General features: G+C 36.5%; 1 protein-coding gene across 2 annotated transcripts in view; it reads left to right on the top strand.

Moving 5' to 3' along the window:
- The window catches only part of LOC115344590 (WD repeat containing planar cell polarity effector), a 160,377-nt gene that overhangs the window by 70,866 nt on the left and 69,989 nt on the right, over positions 1-19,522 (top strand). For both annotated transcript variants that reach the window (XM_041125277.1, XM_041125278.1), the window contains 3 exons: positions 1,402-1,535; positions 6,040-6,231; positions 14,972-15,581. In XM_041125277.1, the coding sequence (XP_040981211.1) occupies positions 1,402-1,535; positions 6,040-6,231; positions 14,972-15,581 (936 nt within the window). The remainder of the gene's footprint in view (positions 1-1,401; positions 1,536-6,039; positions 6,232-14,971; positions 15,582-19,522) is intronic.

The raw sequence follows: 19,522 nt of genomic DNA, 5'->3' as shown, positions 1-19,522 counted from the left end.
AGCATCTGAGGTGTGCTGTAGGTCATCTTTAATGTAAACTATGTCTGTGAGGATATAAAAATATTTTAACTGTGTACATATTGAGGATAACATACTCAGTTCCTTTGAATTTTCATGTATGTTTAGGATCTCAGTTATAGCTTCTAACTCACCATGTCAGATTCTTTATCACCATTTCTTTTTTTTTTTTTTTTTTCAAAAGCTAGTGTTAATATTACATTTCAAAGGCAATTATTTGGCTTTAAACTTTACCCTTTAGCATTTGCATACCAGATACTTAAGAGCTGTGCCAGTACATGACTATTGGAAAATGCAACTTGTTGTCAATCAGACTAAATCAAAGCAAAGCTGAGTAGCCAGTTTTCAATGCTTATATGTAAGACTAAACTGCCAATCTACTTAAGAATATATAAAATACATTTAAGAATCTAGGATATTAGTCACAAATGCTTTTTTTTGTTGTTTTTCAGGGGTTGTTCTGAGGGTTTCGTTTGTTTGTTTTTAAATCCGGTTCCACTTTACTTGGCATTTTCCTTTTAGCAGAGGTTTCTCAGTTTACTTTCTGAAAACAGCTTGCTAGCTATACTTTAATCCTGATTTTCATTAACAATGATCTGGTACTAGTTACCCTGATGACTCACTTCATTCTCAGACGTCTCTTTAAATGTGGGCACTGCTTGAATAACTGGATAACACTTGGGAAAATTCCTAGATACTATTGTCTAATTAATTTTTATTATCAAATTAGTTAGTCACTTCTATTTAGAACTATTTTGGTCTAACACCCCCTTATGACAACAGCGGGGATTCCACTGCATTTTTCCAGACTCCAAGGGAGTCTGTTCCATCTTGGTTACCTGTATTCTTTGGGTACCCCCATGTGAAGCTTTCAACAAATTCATAACCCCTCTAAAGCATAATCCTGTATGGAGCAGCCTCCTTGGTGTCTGCAGCAGCACCCAGAACCCTATAATGTCAAAATACCAGATACACCTCAAGTACTAATTTGCATTTATCATCTTTAACACAAGATATGCTGTATTAGGTGCATTTCCAAAATGGATGTTACCATAAGAAAAAAAATTGAAGGCTGAACCGAGATGAAAATTAATGTGGGAGGGCATAAAACATATATCTGAATGTAGTGGTAACTTGATATGAGATAATTTATTCACGTTTATGTAATCAGAGTACTCCCTAGGCTTTATTTCTTATTTCCAAGAAGGTCCTGGCAGGATGACACATTGATGTCTTTTAGGAGATTATAGAGGCTTCAATGTAATATTTAAGACACTGTCTTGAAAAAATTGCTTTTTGCAATGTCTCAGTGGATGGTTCAGTAATTTGTTTTGTTACTAGAAACAGGTATTACAGTGATGACAATTTTTATTTGTTTTTCAGCTGTTCTTACAGACAATTTCATCATCTTGTCATTTGAGGACCATAACCAACTCTGCTTTATTCAGTTTACAAAGAAGATGGATTCTCCCGATGTAAACAAAAAACTGGAAAAACTCTCTTGTTTGGACTTCAAGGTATAGCTGTCAATGGTGACTGTAAATACTGCAGTAACTTTACATTTTGAATCACTGGTACTTGCTGATACCATATAGCAGTATAAATTGCAAAGCTTTATATAACTGACCAGAACAGCTCAAATTCTAAAAATGGTAGTTATTAAAAAGTCAAAAAAAATTACATGGCATTCTGAGTTAATGAGTTAAAATACGGTGCCAAAAGGGATCCAATTTTCTACCGCATTTAGGTTAAGGGCTCAGACACACAGTTGAGTTACCCCTGCTTAACAGATTACCTTGTGTCAGTTGAGCAGCAGTAACTGACCCTTTGCACATTCTCAGCATCTAACAAGCATGAAACAAAATCTGTAATGGTAAACCTCAGTGTAAAAGGTTTAAGCTCATGTGTTTTACCTCTTGTTTGCTGTGGGCTAAAAACACACACATGGTCAATTACTATGGCTCAGCTGATATACACGAATTCATGAAGCTATGATAATTCGGTCATCTGTCTGAGCTCCAAGGTTGTTGTAATTCTTTGCAGAAATCTTTATTTTCCCTCTAGTTACAGTAATGGTATTGTTGGGAGAGTTGGTTTTACAATTAAGCCACTGAGCTAGAACTCGATACAGACGCTGAGTTTCTCACCACTGACAAACTATGTATGTGACCTTAGGCAAGTGAATTGGTACCTCTGTTTCTCAATTCACTACTTACATAGTGAAGATTAAAATACTCCTTTTTTTCCAGCCTTTTATGTATGGGTGTGTCTATACAACAGTCACAGCAGTAGCTGAAAGGTAGTCTACAGGTAGCTGAGGTAGCTTTAAACTAGCCGGTTTGGATGTCAGTAGAAACCAGCTCATCTCAAGCTGAATTACACTGTGTCTTGGATGTATTGGGCTGTGTAGGCATAACTTATTTTGACCATAAGCTCTTTGGCATCAGGGCAGTGGCTGACCTTAGGTGAAAGTGCTTGGCACTACATTATGAAAAAATAATCAGCCAAAGCAATTAACTTTGAACAGGCAGAGTAGGAAAGGGACTGCATCCAATTCACTGCAAGAATGAAGAAGAGACAAGCCTTTGCCCAAGAAAGGTAGAAAGATGTAGTGAGCAAAAGAGAGAGTTTGTATTTATTTCAGACGGGATAAATGTTAAGGAAAACAATCTTGTGCTAGCAAATATTTTCCCCTTGACAACCCCTCAGTAATTTGCTTCCTCACATAGGGAGTTTGCATCTGCAAGGCAAGCTTTTTAAGGATGTGTTTAATTTAAGTTTTCCCATAATACATTTTAACTTGCTTCGTAGAAATACTTTCTGCTAGGATGAATATCTAATACATTTTCCAGGCTGTTTCAGTTCAGGGCCTCTTTTCAGCAATGACTTGTGTTTGCGAGATTGATCCAACCTCTATAACGTGGATTTGAGACAGTTCACTGTTCACCAGGAACTGAGCTGATACGTAGTTTACTTTAAAATGATGTGCGCTTATGCCTGGCCTATGGTGTTTGTTAGGGTTGTGCTTTAGAAGCAACTGTGGTGTGTGGTGTGGTTTTTTGGTAATGGCGCTAAACTTTAATGAGGAAGCTGTGGTGAGCTGAAGACTGCCTTCATTTTATTGTGAGCGCCATAGCTCCTTACTTAATTTATGCTTTGGAAAATATATTTTCATTCTGAGTATTGCTGGGCCCATTTTGGATCTAATGGTTATGGCATTTTTTTCTTGGGAAAGAAGGAAAGCCTAATCCATAGAAAACTCTCTCTGCCCTAGGAAACCAGAAATATCTGCTGCACTCCTTAATAGGGTTGTTACGTTCAGTTCTTTGCTGACACAGCTGAGCTTCTAGAAATGCCTCCATGTTCAATGTTAACTTTGCTTTCTCTTGAAATCAGTGGGAATCACTACGGATTATTTCTTTGCCAGCCAAAAAAAGGCATTTGCATTTTTTAATTGAATGTTCTTTTGTGTGGGGCTTGCTAGTTAGGCAGCTAAATATAATTTTTATTATCTTCAAAATTGCACCAGCATGAGCCAGCAGAAAGTATTATTCACTACTGCAATAATATTATGTCAGCTCTCTGCATTGAATTAGAGTTCTTTATGGCTGATTTTGGTCAAACTTACAAAAGCTAAAAGATCACAGACACAGTCAACACTAGCGTCGCTATCAGTAGTAATGAAACAAAAGATGGTCCTCAATTGCAAACGTGCAAACTTGTTAGTAACAATACACGCTTTAGAAAAAAACAGTTGCTTAGTGCTGATTTTTTTTTTTCCCAAGAAAAATTGAATTAAAAGGTAGCTTGCACTGGTATAGAACTACCATGGGATTAAAATATGGAGCTAAGATTCAGGAAATTTGAGTGAAGCCTTCATTTCTGCCTCTGACATTCTGTGTAGCCTTGAGAAATGTACATAGTATTTATGTTTAAATTCCCACTTTTAAAATGAGGAAAATGCTTGCTTACAATCATATGTAATGATATAATTAAATTTCTGTCATATTAACATTGTAATTTCTTTGGTACCTGGACAGAAGCAACTCCACATTCATTGTTCAGTGTCCAGCCTCATGATGGGCAAAATTGGCAGGGAACACTAGGCAGTACTGGACTGCCAGAGTGCTATTAATAATAAGAACAAGTCAGCCATGCTTTCTTCCTCACAGTTTGATATTTATCCAAAAGTTGGGGTTTTTAAACCATACCTAAATGGGAGAACTACTTTCTTTATCCTCTTCCTTTCTAAATGATACCACCTTGGATTTTATTTACAATTTTAAAAAATAAAGGAAGGCTTATTGTATGAATCACTACAGTCTTGAAGACCAGCAAAATATAAAAACAACTGTTATCATTTGCCTTTTCTTCATGGCATTAGTCCATGTTTGAGAGTGCCATGTCTAATGCAAGACATAAAGGTTTACAAAAGATTTGTGGCTGTTATTACATGTAAAATTGTTATGAACAGTTAAAGCTACAATACAGGACTAATTAATATCAATGAAAGTATTTGTGGTTTTCCATCCTAATAAATGTGTTGTCACCAAATTAACTATTTACATATACTTTTAATTCAAGTAGCAGCTACCTGTTAACTTTTTATATGTTTTATCTTTACACTTCTAAGTATTTTGACAAGTAAAACACAGGATATTCTGAAAATATTGACCTTTTGCAAGTTTTTCCCATCTGTGGTTTTTTAATCCATTTCAATTTACTGAAGGAGGAGACAGTACAAGGAGTTAAATGTTTACCATGAGAGAACAACATTGGTAATTACTTTGATTTCAGTTCCTTTTGATGTGTATTCAGGGGATGAAGAGGTCAATAATATTATGACCATGCAAATAGAAAAGGGTTCTTTTTGACCATATAAAAAACAGCAAAGGATTATTAAAGCATTAACCTTGATTTTAATGGCCTTGGTTGAGTGGTGAGATCACAATTTGGATGAGCCTGATTATTTACTAAATACAATACATAAATGCAACGGGTTCTTAACACCCATTGCACTCTGGCATTATCGCATTACTGCCATCCTTTGTTGCCTTGCAGACAGGAATATGAAAGCAATCTGTCATGTAGTGAGACTGGCTCCAGAAGCATTTCTCTGATAAGAAGACCCCCTGCCCTTTGCTAGTGTCTGGTCCAGTAGGCTTAGCCATGCGCTTAATCCCCAGAAAGTGGTTCGATTATTGCTGACCAGCAATGGCAAGATAGTTTTTTTTTCCCCTAGCTATCAACCTTCCATTAATTCCTTAAGCAGAAATGCGGTGCAATCTATATTTCCTTGGCATGTGTCACCCAGATGGTGCACTGCTCATGTTTTCAAATAACCATGCTCCAAAATAACAGAGTTTGAATAATAAATTCCACAAATCCTTCCTGAGAAAGAGGCACAATTCTCAAGAGCTGCATAAACTTTACGCATGATGCTGTAGCTCATCCACATTATGCAGAAAAGTATATATTCTCTTGCAAAGCAGATGTTTGTATGTGGATTCCTTAATTTAGGGAGGAAAAAGAAAGATATAGGTTTGCTCAAACACTGTAGAATATATTTAATATTTTATTATGTCTTAAACACTAGCCTTAGCTCCCTGGTCAGCTTTGCAGAACTTGTCATTTAATATGGCTAAGCTTAAATCCTGTGTGTAGGTCGATGCTGTCAAGCAACCATGACTGTACATTTTGGTATTGATTGGAGTCATTGCAGTAAATTCCTTCTTAACTCACATTCCTTTCCTTCCCAATCCCCTCCCCGTAGATAAAAGTGTGAGCATGCCTTTTTCTGTCTGAGGAGATATTTTTTACATTTACAGACAGTGTGAGCATGCCTTTTTCTGTCTGAGGAGATATTTTTTACATTTACAGACAGCCTATATGAAGATATATGTACGCAGTCCTCTGCGTATATATACATTCTCTTTCACACATCCAAAGTAAATGCTCCCAGTTGCTCCTACTATGCTATTTTATCACCTCAAATATTTCCTGCATTTTTTCTTCCATCAGATTTCTTATACTGATATACTTGGACCAGAAGGTAGAAGGATGAAACGTCACCTGGCAATAAACTGTATGCAAGATATGGTCATTTGCTGGTGGTCAGCAACTAGTGATGGAGCATGGCCTTGGTCTCCTATTTCCTGTGAGAGGGACAGAGCCAACCTATTGCTATTAGGCTGTGCACATGGCAAATTGGAGGTAAAGTGCTGAACTCTCATTACATGATTTTTTGGATTTGCTAAAGAAATAACGATTCAGCTTAAATGCATATTCAGGTAGGTATAAAGAGCAGATATGATAAAAACATAAGAAAGGAAGATCAGCCATTCTAATCTTAAAAACAAAGGTTCATTATTTAATGAAAAAAGCACCTTATTTAGTGTATTTACTATTTTCACATCAAAACTGGCATCTGAGAACTGTAGCAAGGAAGTTAGGTTTTTATAATGGAATAGCTTTGGAGCTGCTAACACTGAAAATAGAAGTAGTACCTATTCTAGAGTATGTGGTATTTCTAGAGTACCACTAGAAAACTCTAATCCGAGTTAGAAACCGTAGCTGTTGCATGCTTGTCTAATGCAATTATTTTATGTTGTCTGCAATGGTAACTGATAGGCATTTTACATCTAAGTGTTTTATTATAAAATATTAGCTACCCAGATGCTGCTTAAATTGTTGCTATGAGTATTGATCAAATCAGAGACCAATTTTTTTCTTAAAGAAAAAGTCAAAATTCCCCATCTACAGGTGGGAATGTAAGCTACAAGTCAGAACGCGGCTACAAGCTGACCCTCTTCCTGACACTTGCTTAGCTTACCTCTTTGGGCAGATGTTTCCATTTCATCTATTTCATTTTTATTTCATCTATTTAAGAATATTTGATTCCAGTTTCTTATGTTAGGTAAAAAATTAAAAATGAAGCTATCTGGGCATACTCTGAAAAGAACTGGCGCCTGAATTTAAAATGTAAAAGCTGTTCTGGACTAGCATCTTGTATAGATGCTCCTGTATTTGGAGTTTTATTTTCAGTTTAGCTTATGCCACTACTAGTATGGACTAAAAAGGCACTGACTCTGGGAGAGGAGCACAAACCTGAGGATCAGCTGTGGAACAGCTGTTCTGGAGTTGGTATTACAGGCTATTTCCCCGTAGGGAAAAACCCTAAGTAACACTTCAGAATAAGCTGCTCTTATAAAAAACATCCTGTTCTCTTTAATTAGGGAAGATGTAAATGTTTTAATGTCTTGGAATTATTATTTTGATAACTAATATTAATTTCAGTGAGGTTTTTTCCCCCTTGGGATTTTCTATATATTGAAAGCAAAAGAGAAAAGGTAGTTGAGACAGTTTTTCTTTCTTATTTCAGTCGTTAGTCACTGCAGAATTTAAGTTTAAATTACCTGCAGTTCTGCCTCCTTTACTTCTTTTCAGTTGACCTCTCTCAACTAGCAGTCATCTTTGACTCCTCTCTCTCCTCTGCCTGATATACACCTGCAGTTCTCAATTCCCCTGCAGCTATGCCCAATCATATATATAAAAATTACTCTGGTAGCTAAAACGTGCATCTGTTCTTTGTAAGCTTTTTCAGCCTAGTCCCTGTGCCAGTTTGATATTATGAAACTTCATCCTACTAACATTTCAGATCTTATTTCTTACCATGACTTCTGTATGTCCAGGTTCTAACAGCGACATTCCCATGCCTTTTGTTTCCTTCCCACATCTTCCAGGAAGCTCCTTAATGCCAACATAGCAGTTCGCAATCTCTATTTTCTGAGATGTTTTTTAGAGACTCATTTCTTCTAAGAAATTCACAGAAACCACCCTGTCAGTTTAAAGCTTTGTCCATTTCATTTTATATATTATAAGGAGATTTCCAAATTACAGCATGCTCTGCATCTTTCAATACACCTTGTTTTATCCTTTTCTGGTTTAGACTATAAATTGCTCAGGGCTGAGGCTGTCTAGTATAGTCCCAAGCACATCACTGGTGCTTAACACAATAATGATAATAAGCATTCACTGACCCTTTAGGCCTAAAGTCATAATCCTTTTAATTTAGCCCATATTGTAATATAAATATAAGAAAATTATTTTTAAAAGGAGAACTGCCAAATTTAACTGTTCAGTTGCTTTCCCTTTTCTGATTCTTTGCCTGTACTTGTCTGTTTTAATTCTAAGATCTTCGGATGAAATTTCTTTTCCTGTATTTGTCAATAAAATACCAAGCAGTATTCCAGGGCTATGGAAAACTTAGTCATATATAGATAACAAACTGTCTTTCTGGTTGTCAATTAGTCTGTTCATGTACTTATCTCTTGGATGCTCAGTGGGCTGCTGTGTAAGGCTCAAGACACTCTGCCTATATGCTTCCCCTATGTATCCATGCCATGTAACCTATGGTACTGTTTGGTTTTTGTTTGTTTGTTTGTTTGTTTTCTTGATTTCTCTAGCACTCCTTATGGGCAGTAGTTAAATCCCCATGCATGGATGGGGGATGTCATAACCCAGCAGCTCTAGAAGTAGCGTCAACCCCTAGTCTGCAATTAACTGAGGTACATTTTTCCCCTACAGAGTCTTGGAGGGGAACTTTATCTTAACACCTTTAACTTCTGAGGGTCGTTTGATAGCTTAAACATAAGCAAAAATGTAGTTAGCATTTCTAGACAGCTTCTAAACAGTTACTCTCTAGGTCACATACCACAAAAATACAGTGTTTCTGTAACCATGCTTATTTGCCTCTCTTTGCCTCTACTCCCTTACCATTTGTAGTGTTCCTCAGGTATAGACCTGGAATAAAAACATGACATGCCATTGTTATGCATGAAAGTAAATCCATATTTATCATATTTGACCAATAATACATATTTTCTCCCAGTAAATGATTATTGTCAACAGAAGAAGAATGAGAAGCATGAATTGATTCAGTTTGGAGCATTTATAAAAAAGAAGTGTATTAAAATAATACCACCAACATTTTACTTGAAAATAGTAGTATTGCTTGGATAAAACATTATTATCTAGAATTAAGAGAAAAGCATGAATTGCTCAATGTCTAGCCAGTAAAGAGCTGTTTGGCATATTGGGTTTATGAAGAAGTAAACCAAGCCCAAGGAAATGAATGGCTGCTAGCCATAGCCATTCTACAGCACCTTGGTGCTGACCTACGAAAACCACAAAAAGATCTGCCAGCTACCGACACTCTTATTGTTGTGGCAGAGCAAAGGTAAATGGGGCACTTAGGTGATACTGCTTCCTCCCTGGAAGAATTTTCTGACTGATATTTGCTGCCCACCAGAAGAGTGCTTATTAGGATGAGGACAGGAATAGCTCTGGGACAAGGCAACTCAGGCCATAATAATGATACTGTCTTGTAACTACACGTTCTGGATTGGGATGATTCACATTGCACATACAGTGTTTGGGGTATTGTGTACCTAAGCAGCTTTTCAACTTAATGGAGGAAATACATTTTACATTTTAAATACGCTATAAATTTGATTTGAGTTGTGCTGTGTGGCTTTATGTTTTAACATTTGCTACTATTAAGGCTAAAGGTAGACATTATTCCTCTAAATACAGAAAGAACTTTTTCCTTGCAAATCTTGACTTGTTTTACTCCCTTCATTTTTTTTCTGAGATCAGTGTTTACTATGTTGAATGCTGTAAGTTTTGCTGAGGAATTGTCCCCTGAAGAAATAAAGGGGTTTTCCTCTTCAACATATGACTTTGCTTTGGTGTGCTATGTACATTTATATACATGCATGCATGTTGCTGCAAGAGTATTTGTCTGTTGAACCTTTGTCTGCTTTCTTGCGTGCATTGGTTTCCTCCAGCAAACTCATCCATTCTTCAACTTATTTATTTAATTATTTGGCTTTTGTTTGTTTCTTGTTTGTTAAAGTACCAATGATCAAGAATGTTAATTTAATTGTCTCCCTGAGGAGATAATGCTGGTATTTTGATTTTAGAACCAGAAGAGGAATCTTCCAGAAATCATTTCAAACAATTTGCTATGAGTAAATAGGTTCTGATGTGGAATCATCCTTGGATTAAATGCTTTGAGAGAAAGTCATGTTAAAATCAACATGAACTTTATTCTGCAAACATAAATTAACAGGAGGTGATGATGCCAGGGCTCAGTTACTGTACCACTTTGCATTTGTCTTTGCCATGTTTATTTTCACTCCATTTAGTGCTACTGCAAATCACTGAAATTATACTTCAATCTTGTGGAAAAAATAATTTGCCTGAGAGAGAATATTATTTTTTTTTTCTCCCAAGAGATAATATTTAATAGTTATTGCTTCCACATTGTGCCTCAAACTTGTGAAATAAACACAGCAGATTTTTTATGAGTAAGCTATCCTACAATTACTGTAGCACTCAGAAAAAATCTACCATGTGTGACTGAATAGCTGAAATACCTCTCGCACACATATAGCAAAGAATGTAAAATCCTTGATGTCACATTGGGTTAAAAGTTCAATGAATAATATGGGATAAAGATGATGATGATAAATTTTGAAAGAAAATAAGAATAAATGTCGGCTGAAGATCTAAATAATAAGATTGCATGAGGGACTGTAAATACAATGCAGCCAAATAAGTAACCTAGAGTAGGAGCCTTGCATTTTTATTTTAGAAATGTTTAAAAATAGGTTGGGGGGGATGGTGGTGTCCATCTTCACAGTGCTGTATTTAAAACTATTTTACTCTAGTGTGCGCTACACTTCCCACTCTACATTTCTAATTAAAGTGTTATTGTTATTTGGAGCCTCACTGTGTGAAATTAAATAAGCATTTTTTTAACATCCATAAAATAAATCAAACATTTTTCTCATCTGAAAGGCACACAATTCAGTCACAGCAAGCTTATTTCTCTGTTTCTTTTGTTTTCTTTTTTTATCTGCCTGGTAAGCCAATTTTCTGCTTAAGAACTACTGGTTAAAACTCTTATTTGTTTTGATATGTGGACTTTATCCTTTCCCAGCACTCTATGCAAAATACTTCAATTTTAAGTGTTCAAAGATTTGCACTGAGTGATACTGCCCACACAAGCTAGTGCTATTATTTCTTTCAAACATAAAATGAAAGAAAGTATTTTAGCTAGCATAATTCAGGCCCTTTATTTACAAAGATTAACAGATTCCTTTACTTGGATTGTTACGATTTCTGACTTTAGGATTTAAGAACTTGACTTGTATAGTATCCCTCATACTGCTGATTAGCTGATGCAGAGCACAGGCCAGTACTGCAAGAGGAAAACAATATAAATGTGCAGTAGTGGTGCATGACTGCCATGTTAGTCAGGGCAATATGCATAAATTATGTGGACTATATTTAAATTCATTTACTGTGTTTTTGTAGTGTACATGTCACACAACTAAAAGGGACTTTTTAGATATTTTTTTTTTTTTTTTTTTTTTTTACAGAATGTAATTGGTTTTACTTTACTTCATGCAAAGTACTTCCAGAAATCTTCCCTTGAAATCCAAGGCTAAGTGCTTAGCCCAAGATTTATGGAAAGCACTTAACGTTGAATGGATTATACACCCCGCCATGTGATATTACGGCTCTGTCTTTTTAGATCCACTGCCCTGTCCCCTCCTCTGCAAATCCTACAGTTGTCCTACCCACTTCTGAGGGAACTCCTCCAGCTTTTGCCTTCCCATTCCCCAAGCAAATGTTTTGTTAACTTAAAGATACATTGCTATTGTAATATTTCCCTTTAGGGTTCCGGAGAATTACTGCTCACTGGGAAGGAATCCCAGCGGATTCCTTTAAATAGACTGCTAAAGCACTATGTGCACTACATTTACTAGCATGTGGCTACTTACCAGATAGAAAAACAATTGGCAGGTAATGGAGTACCATCTTCTTGAAAATAAAAGATGTTTTGATTGTTAGACTTCGTATCTTTCAAAAGCATTATCTTAGCCTTATTAACCTGTTTCTGTAGTTGTATGTCTCTCTGCTTTAGTTTTCCAGTTAGCAGCATGAAGAATTAATAATAAAAGTCAATTCTGACAGAGAAACTCAAATCTTCCCTCTCAGATGAAAGAGAATATCCATTTTTTTTCCTCTTCAGAGTGCCAAATACCAGTTACATTCAGCAAAACTGGAAACCAGAACAAAGAGGTCTCTCGGCTTGGTACTCTTCCTCCAAGAGGCACAAGAGGCCAAGAGGCACAAGAGGCCACTGATGCATGAGAAGCAGCTTATCTGTTCCAATCTAAGGAGAAATATTTCTCTTGTTTTCAGCCAGAATATGAACAGTAGTGTCTAGAAAAGTTTCCTTTAAGCCTAATTTGTTTAAACATTATGTCAAAGCTTCTGTTTTGAAATGCAGCAAATAGTCTTTCCTTGCAGGAACTTTTTCCTAGTTTAGAACTGTTATATACAGCAATCAGCCCTACCCTACACTTCATTTCAAGGATTTGCTCTCAAAATTATGTGAAGCAAAGAAGCTTCTCATCTCAAGGCTCATTAAATTAGCCTTCCAAAATATAAGATTTTACTTTCTTTTAAATTCAACATAGTGAGCAACATTTTGCCCCACTTTTGCTCTAACAAGGCAGAACAAAATTATTAATTGGATTCAGTTTGCTTGCTGACTCTGAAGCGATCAGATGACAACATTTATTTTTCAGTTACTATTTCCATTGCTGTTTTCCAGCAGTCACTCTTACAGAGTTGTAAAATCCATGTTTCACATATTTTCTTCTCTATTGTCTTAACCTTCAAGGCCAGTCCATCTTCAGAATTTAATAGTGCTCTCAGACTTTCATCTCTCATAGGCTTGATTATTGTGTGGATTTTCATGACTTTCTTGTAGCTTGTGAGGAGATGTCCAGAGAGGAACGCTGGTTTGGATCAAAATATGTAGATGAATAATGCGGTGCACTGAAACCTGCCACAGGAAGACAGAAATCTGAGTCCCAGAGGGCCTCAAGGCTCATTTCACTGAAGTTATGGAAGCTTTGAAGACTTGCTTGGGCAAGATTTCTGTTTCACATATTTGAAAGGCAGCTACCTGGGTCTCTATACATACTCTTAGGGAAAACTGCAGAACAAACAACACTTCACCTTGCCTTTATTTGGGGTTAGAGAGCTCTCTGGTCACAGTAATCCTTTGTCCACAATAACCTCTTTTACGGGTTTCCTTGCTATGCAATTTAACACCCTGGTAAGCTACACATTTCAGCAGTTCTAACATCTGCACGGTAGCAACTGCACATTTTGTGGGCATAAATGACTAGTTGCAGAGGCTAAGTCATTGGTGAGGGAATGGTGGAGGCGAGAAAATGTTCTTCAGGCTATATAAGTAATTTAATCTTTTATTTCCTCTTTGGTATATATTTTCATTGGTCACTACTCTGTTGAAATGGGTTTACCTGATTTTCACAAGTTGGATGCATTGGCTTCTGTATTAGATGCTTTTGCATTAAGTGGTTCTTTGCATGTCCCTAACTACTCACCTTAAAGTAGCTAAGACTTGTATTAACCAGCAGCTGGTTTGCAGCCACAGAACTGCAATAATCCTTTTTTCTTTCTTTTGAATGAGAAACCCTTTTGCTGACAAAATAGTAAACTCTCAGAACAAAACATCCTAATCAGTCTGATCAACATCCCCAATAACTTGTTTATAAATTCATCAGTTGCTTCTGAAGTAATGGGTGGTATGCCAAAAAAATCTTAATTTCTTATTCTCCTCCTTTGCAGGATGAAAGGCTAAATTATGTGTTCAGTTTGCCTTGTGATCTGTGGAAATAAAACTTAAACTGCTTTAACATTATGTGTGCATTTCTGTTTTCAACCTGAAATGTCCATATTTCCTCCCTTGCCCTCTCTCTGCCTTTTAATCACATTTGTTACCCCTTTGTGTGTAAATGGTACTTGCATACCACCTGCACTCAAAAGAAGGGGCTTCCAAAATTAGTGGCAGGTCAGCAGCTTTAGTTTATAGTGTGAAGAATGCTATGGGTATACCTGAGGGTGGGGTTTGGCTCAGTTTGACATTTTCCTTTCACTCTTTATTTCTGCATGAAAAAACACCAGCAAGTTTCTGACTGATTTTGACTACTCTCATTCTTCTAGAGACATTGGTTTTCTCTCTCTTTCAGAGAAATAGCTTTTCATAAGCTAATTTGTAATTTATTTACAGCTGGTATTTCTCCCACAGTTTCCCTGCTTGAGTCCTGTACAACACCTCTCGCTCAAACCCATATATTATAGGACATGAATCTTCATTGGTCTCCACTGTTGCCTCCATCACTTTATGGTACTTCCCATGTTTCCACACTACAAATTCTTGCTCTTTGCAACCTGCTGTCTTTGTATCATATTCTGCCTTTGTGTTCTTCTTCCAGTTCATTCAATCTTCAAGCAGCCCTAAACGGTCCCCCTTTTCTGCTATCACAAATTCATTTATTCTGCATCTAAAGCTATATGGCACCAAAGAACATCTACCACCTACTCATTTGGCAATGTATAGTATACATTGTTTAAACATGCCATTGTTTCTACCACTACAGTGTAACATGTTCTGTTACCATGGCCCAGAGCAAATGATCAAAAATCCTGTATGTGTGATGCTCAGAGTAACCTGTTATGAATTTTTCCAGCAATTTGGGGATTTCTCCCTGACCCCACTTGTGAATAATCAGTTATTCTTTTATATCCCTTCTTTTATCTTCTACTAACCTATTATATACTCTGGACAAATAGGGCTCAAACTATATTGCAGGATTTTTTAATCAAAGGAATTAACCTTTTAAAAGTTAAACCAGTAGATTTTACAACTCCATTTCTAAAAACTGTATTTGTTTTAGCTTACTGACCCATGAGAAAGCATATATGCAGCAGTCTATTTTTTAAATCATCAAAGTAAGAAGAAATTGTTACAAATGACTACCAAAATGTTTTGGATTTTTTTCAGGTTCTTAGTTACGTCCGTACAGAGTGGGATCCACTCAATGCTAGCTTCAGCACTAATCAGCCTTATCAGGTTTACACAGTAGAGCACTCCACCTCCGCAGACAAAAAGCCCATGGCTGACAGCTGCGTCTACAAGTGTGTTAGGAACAAAATTCAGTGTGCAGCAGTCACCAGAATACCACTACGATCCAAGGCCATCAGCTGTTGCAGAGATGTTACAGAAGACAAACTAGTCCTGGGTTGTGAAGATTCATCAATAATTCTCTATGAAGCCTACAACCAAGTGACTGTGTTAGCCCAAGCAGAACTGCTGCCTGCTTTAATAACCTACCACCCTTCCGGAGCCATATTCATGGTTGGCAGCTCTCAAGGGGAGCTGCAACTTTTTGACACGGCACTGTCCCCAATTAAAATTCAGCTCTTGGCACAAGACTATTCACCTGAGGCAACTCTGCAATTCAGTAAACACTTTGACGTGCCTAGCAGCCTCATCCAGATCCAGTGGGCTGCTCCTCAAGTTGCATCTGCCAGCACTGACAGCACAGATATTCATGATCTTTTGTTGGTTAGATTTGACAAAGGACCCTTAGGAGTACTTCACTTTAAACTTGGTAAGTTACTGAGCACATCTATTGAACCTTGAGCGCTCAAGGAAACATCTGTACCTCACAAGTTTTTTGTAGTTTGAAACACCCTAATTTTAGATATATGGGACCATAGCCTTAAGAGCATGTAGTTCCAATGATATCTGAAGATGTGAACCAAGGAGTTCATTTATGTTTAACCAAGGAGTCCATTATGTTTCACAATTACTTAGTATCTTTTCATATGGGGTCTGACAGTATAGGACCCCGATCTCTTGCAGGATCAGGGTCCCATTATGTTCCCTGCTACTCTAATGAAGCATAACAATTTCTCATATGGAAAATTCTTTTAATCTGTAGTGTATCATTTTAGGAATTGTATTCATTCTGTAGTAATACCCCTAAGAAGCTAAAATAAACTATATTTAATAATAGAATAGTAAAGCTATTTTCTTTTCTAAATTATTTTTGTGTGTGTATGATGCAACTGTCCTTTCCATTACAATGTAAATTTGTCCCAGTACTCTATTCTTCCTGACTTCAGTACACAAAGTTACACTGTTTCTTTCCTTGAAGACTTTTCACACAAGAATGAAGGTTTTCATAAACTTCGGAGAAGTTTGGTCTCTCAATTAATTTGCCAGGAGTTGTGAATAAAAGAAGAAGTAACAATACTAATTTTAGAATTTATATACCACTTCTTATTTTAGGTGTAAGGAGTCTTTAAGAGCATAAAACCGTAACATTCATTTTACAAACAGAATAACAAGAAGCAGTAAAGGAAAGCTAAAAGGCTTTCCAAGAGTTACACAATGAGTCAGTGGCTGAACTAAGAATAAAACCCCTGCAGTTGCTCATCACTGAGAACTGTATTCATTCCATTCAAGTCAGGCAAGTTACAGTGGTGCAAACCCACTGTGAGAGCTAAAAAAACAATCATGCTTAAATCTTCTGACTACCAAGCCAGTGTTTCAGCAGGGCAGACAGCCATGTCGAATATACTCATCCTGGAAAATTTCAGCATTTTGCCCATTGTCTGCCCAAGGAAACAGGATTGCCTTTGTAGATCTTTACAGGAGTTTTCTATGATTCTTTTGTATAAAGCTATTGAGATTAGGAAGAAGCCTTTTTTTAAAAAACACTAGGTGACAGTAAGGTTTGAAAATCTACTTTATTTCTTTATTTATTGAGATGCGCATGTGCTTTTGTGGGGGAAAATCCTGTCTAAAAGTACTGCAGACCTAAACATTTGAAAGACTGAATTTAAAAAACTTAACTAAGTATGCCACTGCAAAAGGTAAATTAATATAATAGGATGTTAGCAACAAAAATGTTGGATTGACTTATAGTTTTAAAAGAGCTGATCCAGATTATTACTGTTATTAAAAAAAAATTTAGAAACTATTTACAAGTTACTATTTATTTTGAGATAATTCAGATGCATTATGTTCAATGACAGGTTTAATAGTTGCAGAGTACCCCAGAACACTAATTATAACAGCTATTTGATGTTTTTGTGCATGTTGGCCATTAAAAAAAACCCTCTAAATTACGTCTTACCTGTCAAGCAGAAGGCACTCTACCCACATCTACCTTGCTTTTCTTCAGTCCTCCCTTGTGGGGTTTTCTCACAACAGCTTTCCAGAAAGTACAGCTTTCCCTTTGCTATCTTTAGCACATTTATGTTCTTACGAAGGCAAGCAGGCTCTCAGTGCAGGGATTTAGAGGCCTTTCCTGCTAATTGCCAGCTTGTAAACTTAATTGGACTGTCTCCCTGGGCACCGTTCCTAAATCAATTAGGCAGTGAGTTGGCTGTCACCTCTTTTTCCCAAGCAGGTTGCCTGGAAGCGCACCACCCAGGAGAAGTCAAGCATCCAAATGGGAAGATGTTGACCTCTACAGCTGAAAGTTATCACATTTTAAAATTCATTCTGTATAATTACTGTAAAATCTCTTCTAGGAAGAAGGCAAGGCTCTGTCCCTCCCTCCCTCCCTCCCTCCCTTTGTCTTTGTAGTCCACTGTGCAAAAACATGCTGTTCTCTATTGCATCCTGGTTTTCAGCTTTACCACTCTTCTTCTCAGTTCACCACACTACCAAGGTAATGCTGTGTTGATTAGTCAGTCCCTCTTCCCAACCTCAGCAGTTTTTAGGTCTCTGCTATTTAAGAAATAATGCAAATATATATTATATGGAAAATTTAGAGGTCCATGACAGCAAAACCCAGACAGGCATTCAGGACTGAAATAAAATCCATAATTAACTCATGGCTTGGGATTGTTTCCCATAAAAGTCTGTTAAGAAACTACGTCAATGAGAATAGGCAAATATGTCTTTAACTTCCAGCTGACATATTATGATTTTGGACAAGTTCTGTGAATTCTCCATTGTGCTGTGTAGCCAGATTTATTTCAGGAAAAGATTCATATAAAATTTACCCTCAAACATTAATGGCAAATATTTTTGGTGTCTAATGCCAAATTCATTTTCAAAAGTATTGCAGCTTCTTGTCGTTGATGTCAACACAGATCTTGGATAATGCCAAACTTGGTACTGGTGCCAGTGGTTCAGCATTGCTGGCCTCGAAAGACATGTTAAATATAATATTGTATTTCATTAGCATGCAAATAAGTATTTTCATCTTCACTTAGCAATTAATGTGAAGATTGCCCAACTTATGTAATACTTTAAAAACACTAAACATTTAGGAAGAATAAAGTCTACCGTAACAATTAGATATTATCACACATACATAGGTTAAACATGGCTATTACACAGTATAATGTCCATAGGCTTTAATACATGCAAATGTAAAGTGAAATATAATAGACAACCATATCTTTAATGACACTAAAGACCTAAAGTATTTCTCTGTTACACAAAATAAATATGTAAGCTTTTTTTGCCCAAAGCGTCAGATCTGTGTATGCAAGTTCTCAGCAGGTTACTTGTCCTCGAGGTATAGTCAGATGTTTTTCTCTACTTTTTTTTTCTCAATTCTTATTTTACATCACAAACAATATTCACAACTACATTTATGAAAATTTTGTGAGGTTTGTTTCCTATATATCAGGTCTGCTTTTCTCTGTTATCAGACCTTTTTCCCCAGCCATCCTATGGCTTTAATATCAGTATTGAAATTCAGCTTGTTCCCTTTCTCATCAGAATTTTTTTCTTACAATTAGTTCTGACAAACAACATCAGAATATAAATTGAGAAAATAAAAAAATAACATTATGTTTTTATTTAACAAGAGGGGAACAGTAAATTTATTCTTGTCTCTTTCTAATATCTGGAACCGTAGTGATAAAGAATACTCTAGTAAGTGACCCAAAGCAAGCAAGAATTGCTAAAATGCCATGTGTGGCCTATGTCACACGAACATTTGCCTAGTCAGAGACAATAAAAAACATTACTTTCTGCAGCCTTTCAGTCACCTTTTCTGTTCAGAAGCTGAGATCTACAAGTCAAGAAACACTGACAGTCTTTTAATTTCTATTTTTTCAGAGATAAGAGTGCTGTAGATAAATCATGCTCTCATGGAGCGAGCAATGCGTCGCTCATTTTTTTCCCTTATGGCAAGCTTGTTCTTGGTTTCATGTGCAACTGTTAATTCCAGGGTCCCTAGATGTTGGTATCTTTCATGATATCCCCTCACAGAAGAAATGCTTCACTTAGAGAATTTTGCCAAGCTAGAAATAAGTTCTAGAGCAATTGCAATATGGAGAGTAATCGAGTAACTGTTGCTTTGAAGTTTGAGCTGCTGTAAACTTGCATATATAGGTACATTTGTTTGAGACAAATGCTATTTTTTAGTGTTGTCCAGCAGGTTTTCTCTACAGGAAGGAGATGCTATGAACGTGAATTTATTACCTCCAATACAGTAATAATAAACTGGGAAAAAGCTTTTTCTACTGTGTTTAAAAAAAACTTCATTACATGATGTTGTCACCAGTGGGTATTGGCTAC

This window comes from Aquila chrysaetos, chromosome 8 (genome assembly GCF_900496995.4).
Source record: "Aquila chrysaetos chrysaetos chromosome 8, bAquChr1.4, whole genome shotgun sequence".
Classification (NCBI taxonomy): Eukaryota; Metazoa; Chordata; class Aves; order Accipitriformes; family Accipitridae; genus Aquila; species Aquila chrysaetos.
The sequence above is the reverse complement of the archived record's forward strand: the minus strand, read 5'-3'. Positions and strand labels throughout refer to the sequence as shown.